This window comes from Chiloscyllium plagiosum, chromosome 26 (assembly GCF_004010195.1).
Source record: "Chiloscyllium plagiosum isolate BGI_BamShark_2017 chromosome 26, ASM401019v2, whole genome shotgun sequence".
Taxonomy (NCBI): domain Eukaryota; kingdom Metazoa; phylum Chordata; class Chondrichthyes; order Orectolobiformes; family Hemiscylliidae; genus Chiloscyllium; species Chiloscyllium plagiosum.
In genome coordinates this window covers 49,184,402-49,199,494 of record NC_057735.1, presented here as the reverse complement: position 1 = coordinate 49,199,494, position 15,093 = coordinate 49,184,402, and the positions used below count along the sequence as shown (strand labels likewise).

At 47.8% G+C, this 15,093-nt stretch overlaps 1 protein-coding gene across 3 annotated transcripts in view; it reads right to left on the bottom strand.

Annotated features, from left to right (window-relative positions):
- The window catches only part of LOC122563335 (DENN domain-containing protein 2D-like), an 86,798-nt gene that overhangs the window by 22,533 nt on the left and 49,172 nt on the right, over nucleotides 1-15,093 (bottom strand). For all 3 annotated transcript variants that reach the window (XM_043717078.1, XM_043717079.1, XM_043717077.1), the window contains 2 exons: nucleotides 5,627-5,696; nucleotides 3,346-3,423 (listed from right to left, as the gene is read on the bottom strand). In XM_043717078.1, coding sequence (XP_043573013.1) covers nucleotides 3,346-3,423; nucleotides 5,627-5,696 — 148 coding nt within the window. The remainder of the gene's footprint in view (nucleotides 1-3,345; nucleotides 3,424-5,626; nucleotides 5,697-15,093) is intronic.

Below are 15,093 nucleotides of genomic sequence, written 5' to 3'. Positions count from 1 at the left end.
ACCCCCTACCCCACCTCCCCCTCGCATCCCCACCTCACGGACTGCAGTGGGTCAAGGTAGCTCACCACCACCTTCTCCAGGGTAATTAAGGACGAGCAGTAACTGTTAGCCCAGCCAGCAATGCCCATGGCCCACAAGTGAATAAAAACTGAAATACAGATTTACTCAAAGCGATCAATAAAATTGCAAAGGCATTGAGGTGCAGGATTGGTTGTGATTGTTTTGAATGGTGGAACAGGCTCCCAAGGCTGAATGGCCTCCTTCTGTTCCCAGTCTCTGCTTCCAGTTTACAGAAAAGACAAGGAGCTAATTACAAGATTTTCTCAAGTGAAAGGAAAAGAAATTTTATTATTTTTCTCGAGGTTCAAGTAACCCACTCCCCCACCCCACCTCCCCCTCGCAAGTAATCAAAGTACAATATGAAACATACACACACGTGCACATGTACAGACACACACAGGCACGCGCGCGCACACACAGGTACAGGCGCACACATGCACATGTACACACACACACACACAGCCGCGCGTGCGCGCACACAGACACAGGCATGCACACAGACACATGCACATGTACAGACACACGCACAGGCACTCAGACAGAGGCACGCACACACACACACACAGACACAGATACAGACACACAGGCATGCACGCATACACACACACACACAAACAGACAGACACAGTAAATAAAGGGACAACTTTCACTCCAAAAAAATTTTGGAAACACACTTTAAAGTCCTGAGGGTGTTGTGAAATATTAGTTTGTAAACCCTACATCAGGGTTGGTTCGGGACATACGGAGCAGTGACGCTGTGGATATTGCAGAATACTTTCAGTTCTCAGGTGGCTTTCCAACTTGTTCTGTCACTGAGCTTTCTCTCTGCTTCCTCAGGAAGGATAGAGAGCATGAGAGAAAGAAAGAACAAAAGGGAGAGAAACAGATAAAATGAGAGAGAGAGAGAGAGAGAATGCATAGAATGCAGAGAGGGTGGGAGCGAGGGAGCGAAGGCAGGCAGGTGGGAGAGGGTGAGGGCAGATGGGAGGGGGGTCAAGGGAGGGAGGGAGCGAGAAAGTTGAAACTTTATTGCTGGAACAGCACAGCAGGTCAGGCAGCATCCAGGGAACAGGAGATTCGACGTTTCGGGCACAGGCCCTTCTTCAGGAATGAGCAGAGAGGCAGAGAGCTTCTTCAAGGAAGGCATCCTTGTAAGAGGATTCGCAGTAGGTTGAAATCTTCGAGGAGAAAGTGAGGTCTGCAGATGCTGGAGATCAAAGTTGAAACTTTATTGCTGGAACAGCACAGCAGGCCAGGCAGCACCCAGGGAACAGGAGATTCGACGTTGCGGGCACAGGCCCTTCATCCTGAAGACGGGCCTGCGGCCGAAACTTCGAATCTCCTGATATTCCTGAAGAAGGGCCTGTGCCCGAAACATCGAATCTCCTGTTCCCTGGATGCTGCCTGACCTGCTGTGCTGTTCCAGCAATAAAGTTTCAACTTTGACCTGCCCCTCACAAAGCCGTATTGACTGTATTTAATCAAACTATGCTCTTCCAGATCGTCATAAATCCTATCCCTCGGAATCTTTCTAATACCTTACAGACGACAGATGTGAGACTTACTGGTCTGTAATTGCCAGGGATTTCCCTATTTCCTTTCTTGAAGAGAGGAATTGCATTTTCCTCCCTCCAGTCCTCAGGTATGACTCCGGTAGAGAGCGAGGTTGCAAAGATCTTCGCAAGCGGCGAAGCAGAAAGAAACAGGGAGACTGAGAGAGAGAAAAATAGTGAGGAGGAGAGGGAGAGGGAAATAGGGAGGGAGAGAGGGAGAGAAACAGGGAGGGAGAGAGAGAAACAGGAAGGGGAGAGAGAGAGAGAGACATCAGAGAGAGAAACGGACCGAGAGAGAGAGAAAAACAGGGAGGGCGAGTGAAAGAAACAACAAGCAAGAAAAATAGAGACACAGAAAGAAAGAGAAACAGAGGAATTGAGAGATAGAGAGCAGAGAGAATCCTCTTTATTCTAGTTATAGATCCACCCTCCTTGCTGCTTTGACATTAGTTCCTTGAAGCACACTTCATTCATGTGCTCCTGTGGGCTTAGGGTAATACCTTTCATTTCTAACATTTAACTTAGCAAAAATATATCAATCAAACTGGAGATCTGCATTTCTTCACCCCTGACTGGTTTCAGGCTTTTGATGAAAATGTTAATTTTAGTTCAGACTGGTTCTTGTTTGTTGATGGTCAGGTGATTTCTTCACCAGTGTCTTTTCTTTGAAGGAGATATTGGGTACTAAAATCAGTCTGAGAGTCCTGACACTGTGGAAGCAGGCCATTTCGCCCATTGAGTCTGCACTGACCCTCCGAAGAGCATCCCACCCAGACCCAGCTCTCTACCCTATCCCTGTATTTCCCATGGCTAATTCATTTATCTGGTACATTGCTGAACACTATGAGCTATTTAGCCTGGCCAATCCACCTAACCTGCACATCTTTGGACTGTGGGAGGAAACTCCACAGACAGTCACCTGAGGCTGGAATCGAACCCGGGTCCCTGGTGCTGAGGGGTAGCTCCACTAACCACTATTTTTGGACAGAAGTCTGCTTCCTGCCTTTGCTCAACATTTTTCACCCAGTCAGCCTGGGAAACTGTCCCCTCTCCCACCTGGATATCCCAAAATAAGGAACGTCGCTGAGGTAGGGTGTCAACAAACACTAGGAGAAAGTGAGGACTGCAGATGCGGGAGATCCGAGCTGAAAAATGTGTTGCTGGAAAAGCGCAGCAGGTCAGGCAGCATCCAAGGAACAGGAGAATCGACGTTTCGGGCATAAGCCCTTCTTCAGGAAATGTCGATTCTCCTGCTCCTTGGATGCTGCCTGACTTGCTGCGCTTTTCCAGCAACACATTTTTCAGCTGTCAACAAACACTCCCTTCCTCGCTAACAGCCAATATTCACTCCCTCTCCTGTGCAAATTGCCACCACTGTATTGGAAGGACAGCTTCAGGGTTTAAAATGTTAATTTTATAAAAGGGCACAGATTTTCTAACAAGCCCCCAGAGAAAACACGCATCACTAGGAATCTGTGGCTTCAACACTGCAGCTTAAACTTGTGGAGCAGTGAATTTGGGATCTGTTAAAACCCTACACCAAGTTCAAACGCCTGGCAGATCCCCAAACCCTCGCCAGATTTGTGTTCTCTCCAGTTTCCTGTAGGGATCCACTAACAATGGGGATGGGACCTTCACTTCCAGACTCCACCTGCCCTTTTATAGAGCCACCCAGACTCCACAGAATCCTGGTCCAGAGTGGGTTAGTGCCAAGCAGGTTGAAGTTGCATACCTTTGAGAACAGACCGAAACAGCCCAGGCAGCTGATGATGCAGAAAACCTCTGGGAGTCTTGGCCCACCTCCACGTGGCTGTAAACAGGGAGAGGCACTCAGTTAACCAGGGTCACAACTTTCAACATGGTCCGTTCATCTGCCCAGGTGAACCTTGCCTCACCTCTACCTGATCTGGTCCCCCATACACAGTGACCAGGGCAGCACCAACACAAACCGAGCAGCTGGGCCAAATCAACTAACACCATGGTCTCCCCCCAGAACAACAATCACCCTGGACTTCCAGAATCATTAGTGCAGCCATGATTAGGGACAGGGTCATCTCAAGCTGGTTCTCCTCTCCCGAGGGAGCGCCGCACTGTCAGAGGGAGCACCGCACTGTCAGAGGGGCAGTGCCGAGGGAGCGCCGCACTGTCAGAGGGGCAGTGCCGAGGGAGCGCCGCACTGTCAGAGGGAGCGCCGCAATGTCAGAGGGGCAGTGCCGAGGGAACGCCGCACTGTCAGAGGGAGCGCCGCACTGTCAGAGGGTCGGTGTTAATGATTCCAGTAACCTTACATCCTTCACCCCACAGCAGTGTAAACCTCTCCAGTTAAACCTACTGTTAGCCTTACCTATCCAATCAGAGAAGTTTCAAATCACAGAGAGGTCAGTCAGGATAACCAGCGATTAACTGCGTCCTAATAATGAAATGTCCTCTCCCTTTGATGTCTAAAAACTTGCAGAATTATCTCAGGGTAAATTTTACCCACAGGCTAGCAGATATCATCACATTTAATCTTAGAATTCTGCAATGCTTTTAAAGGCTCTTGAGGATTAAATCTGAGACCACAACACTTTTCATTCTTGATTACATTTAATGTATGATTTAACTCCCGATTATATTATAATAATGAGAAAGATATCATAGAATGTATGATAATTAATGTTAGCTATAACATGACAATTTATTTGAAATTTGGATACAATTTTACAATCCACCTGAAGAACTACATCTTAATATGGGAGGATGATTATCCACACAGTCCAGTACAATTTCTTAATAGGATGGAGGAGTTTCTTTCACCCTGCACCAGGAAGCCCACTGCAAGCACTTCACGTTTCAGCTGTCAGCTCTATAGTGCTGCAGTGTGTGTAAGAAGCGCCAATGTTTTAAGAGCTGGGTTCCTTTAAGAGTTGGATAAACCAATGCCCTGGATGAGACTGAGGATCTAAAATTTGAATTTAGGCTGTTGTCAGAAGCAACCAGCATCTGTAGATTTTTATTAACCACAAAATGGCTTTTTAAATTTAAAATAACACAACAGAATGGCTGTAAGTAATGATCTGACTGTGTGAATTTAAACCAATGCTTTGCTAAGTTGGTTGTATTTAGAGATAAGAGAGAACAATGGATTTTTCATCATATGAATCATAAGACGGTGAGATTTGGTATTCAAACTAACCTTGTCTGCTCACATGGGATGGTGATCTATGTAAATTCCCTTTCCCAGGGAATATCATTGGATTAACCTGCTGTAAACCATGACACCTTATTATATGTGATTGGTCTTTTCTTGTAATTAAGGCTGTACTATCATTTAAAAAAACATATAAATAATGTGTAATTTTTGAATGTCATTGCACCATTTCTCACGGAACACAGAAGCCTTTAACCTCCATGTTGCTGGACAAATCTGCGCCAGGCTGCCTTAATTTATTAAACTGGTAACTTTGCTTTAAAAAGACCATACCTCTAGGGATTCTTTTGACCAATCTCAAACCAACAGGCCCCTTTGGAGGGGGTCTAGATCTTCAAGACCACATGACCAACCGTCCCACGCAGCCAGCCTGGTCTGGAATGGTCTGGAGTTGGGAAAATCCTGGATTGGAGTCGACATTCCCAACATTCAGACCATGGCTTTGTAGTTTAAAAACCTATTCATTCATGGGATGAGGGTGTCACTGGCCAGGGCAGTATTTATTGCCCATTGGGTAATTAAGAGTCAACCACGTAGCTGTGGGTCTGGAGTCACATGTAGGCCAGACTAGGTAAGGATGGCAGTTTGCTTCCCAAAAAAACCATTTGTCAATGAGTTATTCTGACAATCAACATGGTCATCATTTAACTAGTTTAGACAGAACCTTATCTATGTAAGGATATTGATGAAGATATCCCAAAATGCTTCAAACACCCTGCCTTTTGAAGCCCAATGAGAAACATCGTAAATACCATCAGCCTTGGCCAAAGAGAGGGAGCTGGGTGGTGGAGAGAGAATGGAGCAAACCTGAACTGGACCTTACCAAGAGGCGTCGGCAATATCCAAACTTCCTGCTGCCATGAATGTTAGTCAGGACAAAGGAGAAGGTTTCACTGGAAAAAAAGGAAGAACGTTTTGTCCAGGAATGAGGATGAACTCACAATGATGTGCATTAATGTACAGAGAGAGTCACATGATAATTCTCAACAAAATATGATGTTTGATCACAGAAGTGGACATTAGCTCGGATGAGTACATGCTTGGACAAAGAGGTAGGCTCTAAGGCAAACAATGGAGTAGTTTAGCAAGAGAATTCCAGAGCTTAGAACCCAGTCAGATGACAGCATGAGAGCCAATGGAGAAATGATTAAAAGCGAGATGCTCAGCAGACCAGTATGAGATGGGAACAGCTATCTCCAAGGGGGCTGGAGGGGCTTACAAAGATATGGGTAAAAGGCAGGAACATGGAGTTGTGGATTATCAGACCAGCCATGATCTCACTGAATGGTAAAGTGGGTTCAATGTGCTGAACAGCCAACTTCCTACGTCTTATAATCTTATGATCCAATAATATAAATACCAACCCAGGAGTTCCCAAATTAAATATCATCAATGTTTTATATAATCTGTTAAAATCCTTCATACATTCCTTCATTGAATGGCTATATTCTTCAAAAACAAAAAGTTTTGAAGAGGGAGATGGCATGGGGTAGGGTGACACTAGGCACACAGACACACAAGATGGCTGCTGAGCCATCAACAGGCCAACTTGACACATAAGATGGCCGCCAGATCACGATATGGAGAGAAAGAGCAGAGCAGATACAGACACTGCCTGAGGCCACCAGAATGGCAGCACAATGCACCCACAACCTACCTGATTAGATTAAGGTGGATGGGGGAGAGAATACATTTGAGTAATGAACACTGCTTGCTGAAGTGTCTGGGTCCAGCCAACACTTTTAATAGAAGTGTTAACAGCTTGATACAGACTCAAAACAAAGTGCTAACAGCCAGGGCTGCAGTAATTGTCCTTCTCAGGAAGAGCATTTAGCACCCATTATTTCAGTAATGGACTTCCATGCAGACATTGAAACTGACAACATCTACACTGAAACTGACAATGACCAAGTGGAAATTAACAAAGGCCTCACTGGAACTGACAAAGACTGTATCGAAACTGTCAACGATTCTGCAATGATTGCCATAAACTAACCATATTACAAAGACAATAATCCCATCACTGACCTAGAGGTGTAAAAGTTTGACATGTGCTCAGGGTTGAGAGAAGACCTGCAGCTAGGTAAAAACAATGACTGCAGATGCTGGAAACCAGATTCTGGATCAGTGGTGCTGGAAGAGCACAGCAGTTCAGGCAGCATCCGAGGACAGACAAAATCCGAGGACAGGCATGCCTGAACTGCTGTGCTCTTCCAGCACCACTGATCCAGAAGACTCGCAGCTGTCCATTGTACTGTTCATGTCTTTCTCTCCCCAGAGCTCCGGTATTTCCTTATATAATAAACTGTCATTGAACCCCGATTCTGACTCAGGCTGGTGAGTCTCCCCCACAACAGTTGGCGCAGTGTTACAGGTGCCCTGGTCAAAGACCATGATCAGGGGGCCAGGTTAGGAACCAATTTGTACCTGCAAACGGGAAGAGTCAGACCAGGCCAAGGATACAGTTTAAAAGCTATATTGATTGTAAAGTCTGATTTGCTACAGTATGGAGTTAAATCGTTTATAAGTGCATGCCTGCGGAGAAAACATTTAACTGTATTAACCGCTGTAAGAATCTGCCGCTTGTGCTGAAGCAGCCAGAGGACAAAGGTACTGCCTGTCTCAAAAATCCCTGCCCTAGACCAGGTATTAAGATGGGTAGCCCCTACCATGTGAAGATTGGGATTTGAAGTAGGAATTGGGGTGCCAAGGGCAACAGGAGCTGTGAAGCAAAAGTGACAAAGTCAGGTAACATTGGACTCTAAGGGTAAACAACGCAGAGTTCAGGTTAAATGTTGGGTGCTATCTGTACTTGTAACTTCCATTGTGAAGAAGAGGAGCTGATCACTGACCAAGAGCTAAACCTCAGTGGAGCACACGTTACCAAGATAGGGAGCGTGGAGGCTGAGTAACCATGATACCCTGTCAGCCCATAGTAAAACAGGAGATAGACCAGGGAACAATGTAAAATAATGCAGCCACTGCAAAAGAACAGGACACAGAAGCAGCGTGCTGGAAAAGCTTGGGGTACCCCTAAACACCACCCGGAATACCGAGGAACTGTGGGAGTCCAGAGGTCAGCAGAGCTGATAACCAGCTGCCCCCATGAGGGTAAAGGAGAGAGGAGAATTTACATACCCACAGTAATAGGAGGGAGGAGATGAAAGATGCCAGTGGACAGAGCAGCTGCTGTATCCATCTCAAACCTACCCTTACCCCACACAAACTAAATGATTCATTTTACTGAGGTAGGAGAGGATAAAACACCAGCTTACCTCAGTGAAACTAGCCTCGTAGAAATAAACAACATACACACCCCCATGAGATTCTATGTATGCCAAAAATAACGAGGGCACCATATTTGGCAATGACCTCATGAAAGAATTTAATGCTCTAATCGATTGTGCAAAAGGGAAATTGATTTGGCCCAGACAGGACGGTCGGAACACAGATTGGGGAAACTTACAAGACACCTTGAAACTATTAAAGTGGCAACAGTCCCCAGTCGGGACTGGAAACTCGAAAAGGAGGTGGAGGGGGGCGGTGGAAGAGATTTGGAGCCATCTGCACCTCTGTCCCCTGAAAATGGGCAGAAACAAAATGTTAGATACAGGTCTAGTTAACATAGACCCCATAAGGGTTCCCGGACTGGAGCGCAAGCCCCACCAGCAATACCCAATAAAACCCCAAGCAGAATGAGATAGTGAAAGGACGAGTGAAACAGGGAATCCTGAGAGAACCACAAGTACAATTTAGATTAGATTAGATTAGATTTAGATTAGATTACTTACAGTGTGGAAACAGGCCCTTCGGCCCAACAAGTCCACACCAACCCGCCGAAGCGCAACCCACCCATACCCCTACATTTACCCCTTTAACCTAACACTACGGGCAATTTAGCATGGCCAATTCACCTGACCCGCACATCTTTGTGACTGTGGGAGGAAACCGGAGCACCCGGAGGAAACCCACGCAGACACGGGGAGAATGTGCAAACTCCACACAGTCAGTCGCCTGAGGTGGGAATTGAACCCAGGTCTCTGGCGCGGTGAGGCAGCAGTGCTAACCACTGTGCCACCGTGCTGCCCTAATTTAATTCCCCAACCGTGCCAGTAATAAAGCCTGATGGGAGCTACAGGCTCACCATTGATTATACAGGACTAAATAAGCTCAGCCCCAAATTGCATCCCATTGTAGCCACCATTTTAAATGGCATGGCCTGAGCACAAGGTTTGTGCTGTTTTAGACATAGCCAATGGCTTCTGGTCTATTCCATTACACCCAGAGTCCCAGAACGAATTTGCTTTCACAGTAAGGGGCAGACAGTACATGTGGACTCGCCTTCCACAACAGCCCCAATGTTTTTCCCCCACAGGGTGAGGAGCAACATCCGAAAGAGAGTAGATTTACCGGAGGGTAGCACTACTCTCCAATATGTAGGTGATATCCTAATTGCCTCAAAGTCCAGGTCAGGACACCAGGAAGCTTTAGGGCTAGTATTTCAAGCATTGGCAACCACAGGGTTAAAGGTCAGCCCCACAAAGGTACAATTTGGCAAAACACAAGACTTATACCTGGGACACCTTCTCTCCCAGGGAAATGCCCAACGACCGCAAGGCAGCAATCCAACTGATGCCACGACCTGCCACAGTCAGGGGGGCTCAGAAAGGTCACGGGGCTATTCAACTACAGCAGAAACTTTATATCAGAGTTCGCAAAATTGGCTGAACCAATCCAGAGACTAAAGGAGGCAAGCCCGCCTTGGAACCTGTAACCTGGGGGCCAGAACAGGAGGAAGAATAGTCAGCTTAGAACTCGACTCATATCGGTCCCTGGGCTAGGGCTGCCAGATCCCAGCAAGGATTTCCACATCCACTGTAATAATGAGGGAGGGGTTTTACCCCACAGTGATCATACAAGACCATGGTAGCAGGAGAAGGCCTATAGGGTATTAAACGACAGAAGGGCCAGTGTCACTGGGTTACCCAGGTATGTAGCAGCCTTAGACTGTGCTGCTTGGGCTGTTAGGGTTAGTGAGCCCATAGTAATGACAGGGAACGTCATCCTCCACACTAAACACACCCTGGTAGAGACGCTAAACACATGGAAACTGAGGGCCAGCTCCAGTATGAGAAGGGCAAAGTGGGAGGCAGTTCTTTTAACCCCAAGTCAGTCCATGGTAATAGTCAGGGATACGGGAGAAAACCCAGCTTAGGGAATTTAGACACAGGAAACCACAGCTGTGGGGATATAGATGGGGATGAGGGTAGGGGCCAAGTAAAAAGATACCCCCTAGACACAGCCGAGGAGACCCTCTTGGTGGATGGGTCACGAAAATATGTAGCAGGGTCACCCCAAACAGGATGGGCTGTGGCAAATGATAACTGTTGCTAACTTCTGTCCGGAAGGATTGATGGAAGTCAGTCCCACAGGCAACTGAACTGCACTCACCAAAACTAGAACTAGCAAAAGGAAATAAAACTGAATCTATTACACAGACAGTCAATATGCCTTCAGTGTAGTCCATCACTTCATGGTGGCATGGGGTAAAAGGGTTCACCACCACAGGGGGAGCCCCTATCAGGCACCAATTAAGAATTCCAGCACTATTGTGTGCCAGTGAACAGCCAAGAGGCTGCAGTAATAAAAATAAAGGCCGATCAAAAAGGGCCAGCAAAAGACCGTCCAGGTTGGTGACAATTCAAAGGAAACCAGGCAGCAGGCCGAGCTGCTCAGAAAGCTCTAGAACAAGAAACCATTAACAAGACTGCAATGGCAACTACTGAATTAGCGAAAGACGCTATCCAAATTCAGCAGCTGCAGGAAGACACCCAGCAGGAAGAGAAAGAACGTGGAAACTGCAGGAGGCAAAGGGGAGGATGGTGTCTGGAGGTGAGCAGACAGGGTGGTAGCACCAGTGTGTACACAGAACACATTGCTCAAACTACACCATGGGCTCTCCCATCCAGGTAGAGGGGCCACGATAGCAAGCGGAGGGAGAGGGGGGTGGTGGAAGGGAACAGGAAGAGAAGTGGCCACGTACTGCTGCAGATGCATGGTTTGTGCACAACGTAACCCAGGGAGACCCATAAAAGTTAGGATGGGACACCAGCCCAGACCTAGGAGACCCTGGGAACACCTTGAGATGGATTTTACAGGCCACTACCACCTTCCCCTGGTCATCATAGACCAATTCCCAACCAAAAGCTGCACTGTGACCACTGCAGCCAGAATATTAGCAGGAGGTAATCCCTAGGTGGGGTGGGTGGGGGGAGAGTGGGGGGGGGGGGTACCTCTCCAGACTGACTCAGGCCAAGGGACACATTTCACAGGCAAGGTCATGAAGGCAGTCTGCCAATTGCTTGGCATTGAACAAAAATTCCACATCCCCAATCACCGCCCAAGCTCAGGGATGGAGGAGAGAAAGATTAGAACGCTCAAAAATACTTTAGCTAAGGCAATGCAAGCTTCAGGCAGAACACGGGCTGAGGTGCTGGCAGCTATACTAATGAGATTAAGAGCCATCACAAATCAGGCTAACACCATCTGAATTAATGACCCCTGGGCGAGCAATGTAATTGTCAGAGACAATAATCACAGGTGGCACCGATGTGGGTCCACTAAACGATACACTGCCGAATTTTGTCGAAGAATTAAGCGCCCAATGGAAAGGGATGCAGAAATCTAATTGATAAACAGGACAAAAGGACAAGGCAGGGGAACTCTGAATCTTCCCCAAGGTCCCAGCAGCAGGAAGCTGCGTCCTGGTGCGAGCATTGCCCAACAAACCAGGCTCTGCCCCAAAATGGCATGGACCATGCGACATGGTAATAAGTGGGCACACCTGGACAGTAAAGGAACAGGCACATGGAAGCATTGGGCCCCACTAAAACTGTTTAAAGACTCCTGTGACCAAACTAATGTCATTGACCATTCCCCAGGGGCAAACAAAGACGGACAAGACGGTCATCCTGGGAGGGGGTGGGGAGAAAGGAGAAGTACCAAAAACAGAACAAGGCATGACTGCACCTCCCAACGGGAACAAAAGACTTTACCTGTTAACTATTTTAACTGTAACATGTACATACCTATCTGTATATCATTGTATTTAAATGTCACAGCTGTCAGGAGCATGTTCGAATTGGAGGGTAATCTCTTCTATAAAACCCACCGAAGCCAGCATGGGAACAGAGCTGTCTGCTACCAACTGTGCGGTCAGTGGGAGCCCCATTTGTGGCCACCCCAGTGTGGACCCTTTGTGACCTGCATACAGTAGACACCTCAGCAGCACCGTGTAAGGGGCAGATAGGGAAATACAAGCGGGGACGCCAGGGTAGGTGTGTGAAGCTGGGCAGGACCACCAGCCCATGGGGGCGCCCCCCCGCCTACAGAAAGGAAGACCCATTTAAAACCCAGTAACTATCCACTCTGTTTCACAGGACAAGGATGGGGATGAGTTTATGCTCTGGTTCCCAAAAACGACTCATGCGCCCAGACACAGTGCACTTATCCGTGCTGCACGGCCCCCGGGGGACAGTTTACTTGTACCTGCAGTGAGCAGGCATGCTTGAATGTGACAGCCAGCAGACAGTTTATGTGGTCAGTGCAACGACATCCATGTCAGCTCGGCCACATGGATGTACCCATTCAATAATTACGACTCAGGGGGATCAGGGGAGACATGGGTGGACAGACAAACACAAGGACAGGACAATGCCTGTTACTCAGTGGCAATGAGTATTTAAGGGGACTTATGTGACAGACACCCCAGACCTGCTCGCAGTAGGGACAATTGCGCCCCTAACTGTACCATGCCCCAGCAGGGGACATACTCTGAGAAGGATAGTGACGGTATTGGAACTGGTCCTCCTGGGAGCAGGTGCGGCAGAGACGAAGGAATTGGGAATATGGGGTGGTGTTTTTACATGAGGCAGGGTGGGAGGAGGTGTAGTCTTGGTAGCTGTGGGAGTCGGTCGGTTCTCCTGTGACCAAACTAATGTCATTGACCATTCCCCAGGGGCAAGCAGCAAAGACGGACAAGACGGTCATCCCGGGGGGAATACCAAAAATAGAACAAGGCATGACTGCACCTCCCATCGGGAACAAAGACTTTACCTGTTAACTATTTTAACTGTAACATGTACATACCTATCTGTATATCATTGTATTTAAATGTCACAGCTGTCAGGAGCATGTTCGAATTGGAGGGTAATCTCTTCTATAAAACCCACCGAAGCCAGCATGGGAACAGAGCTGTCTGCTACCAACTGTGCGATCAGTGGGAGCCGCATTTGTGGCCACCCCAGTGTGGACCCTTTGTGACCTGTATACAGTAGACACCTCAGCAGCACCGTGTAAGGGGCAGATAGGGAAATACAAGCGGGGACGCCAGGGTAGGTGTGTGAAGCTGGGCAGGACCACCAGCCCATGGGGCCCCCCCCCCCCCCCCAGCCTAGGGAAAGGAAGACCCATTTAAAACCCAGTAACTACCCACTCTGTTTCACAGGACAGGGATGGGGAGGAGTTTATGCTCTGGTTCCCAAAAACGACTCATGCGCCCAGACACAGTGCACTTATCAGTGCTGCACAGTCACCAGGGGACAGTTTACCTGTACCTGCAGTGAGCAGACATGCTTGAATGTGAGAGCCAGCAGACAGTTTATGTGGTCAGTGCAATGACACCCATGTCAGCTCGGCCACATGGATGTACCCATTCAATAATTACCAGCTCAGGGGGATCAGGGGAGACATGGGTGGACAGACAAACACAAGGACAGGACAATGCCCATTACTCAGTGGCAATGAGTATTTAAGGGGACTTATGCAACAGACACCCCAGACCTGTTCGCAGTAGGGACAATTGCACCCCTAACTGTACCATGCCCCAGCAGGGGACATACTCGGAGAAGGATAGTGACCCGCTCCATCAGTCAGGAGTTGTGCTGACTGGCAGGCCCCTATCACTTTGGGGTCATCACTGGGATATGGATTTCTGGGATCTCTATCTCTGGGGTGGGGGGGGGGGGCACACAGCAGGAGTGGTCAGCACTAACAACCGAAATTATCTTGTGTGACCTGACTCTGCTTGGCAACAGTACCATGAAAGCTCTGGAAGCAATTAATACACAGCTGGCTGAACTCAGACCCTGCACACAGCAGACACGTTACGCAGGAGATTATCAGTCAGCTCAGCAAGGGGGAGTGGGTACAATTATTGGTGACAATTAAAGTACCCATGATATTGATGTCTCCTATAACATTACAGAAGCATCAAGCATATCAGAGCAATAGACTGTTTGACAGGGAACCACAATTACAGACAGCTGGCTAAACTGGTTTGCTGGATAAATCTTGGGGACCCTATTTGGTACAGGACAGTTCTCCTCATTGCACTCATGCTGGTATTCTGTGGGTGCCTCAGGTGTTTAAAGCTCTGCTGTAAGGCTCTGACAAGAACTGTACCAGCAGTGTCACCACAGACAAGCCCTCCAGTGAAGTTGGCCCTCCATGATACCCCTCGGGAGGGGGAGCTCCTAGAGATGACCTACCTCAACATGTAAATTGGGTGGTCTGCAGGAGATCTCCAAAGTGAGGACGAGGACGAGGACAGATGGCACAGGGCAGGGTGATACACACACAGCCATCAGCTGACCAACTTGACACACAAGATGGCCGTCAGATCACAATATGGAGAGAAACAGTAGAACAGAAATAGACACTGCCTGGGGCCACCAGAATGCCAGCACGATGCACTCAACCAATTTGATTAGTTTAAGGTGGCTGGGGGAAGAGAATACATGAGTAACGAACACTGCCCATTGAAGTGTCTGGGTCCAGCCAACACAGCTTGACGCAGACTCAATACAGAAAGCCAACATCCAGGACACTAGTAACTGCCCTTCTCAGGAAGTTAAAAATCACAACACCAGGTTATAATCCAACAGGTTTAATTGGAAGTACACTAGCTTTCGGAGCGAGGCTCCTTCATCAAGTGATTTTGTTGCTCCGAAAGCTAGTGTACTTCCAATTAAACCTGTTGGATTATAACCTGGTGTGTGATTTTTAACTTGGTACACCCCAGTCCAACACCGGCATCTCCAAATCATGCCTTCTCGGGAAGAACGATTAGCACCCATTACTACAGCAATGGATTTCCGTGCAGGCACTGAAACAGATAATGACCACGCGGAAATTAACAAAGGCTGCGCTGGAACTGAAAGACTGTTGAAACTATGATTCTGCAATGATTGCAATAAGCAAACCTTGTTACAGAGACAATAACCTATTGTA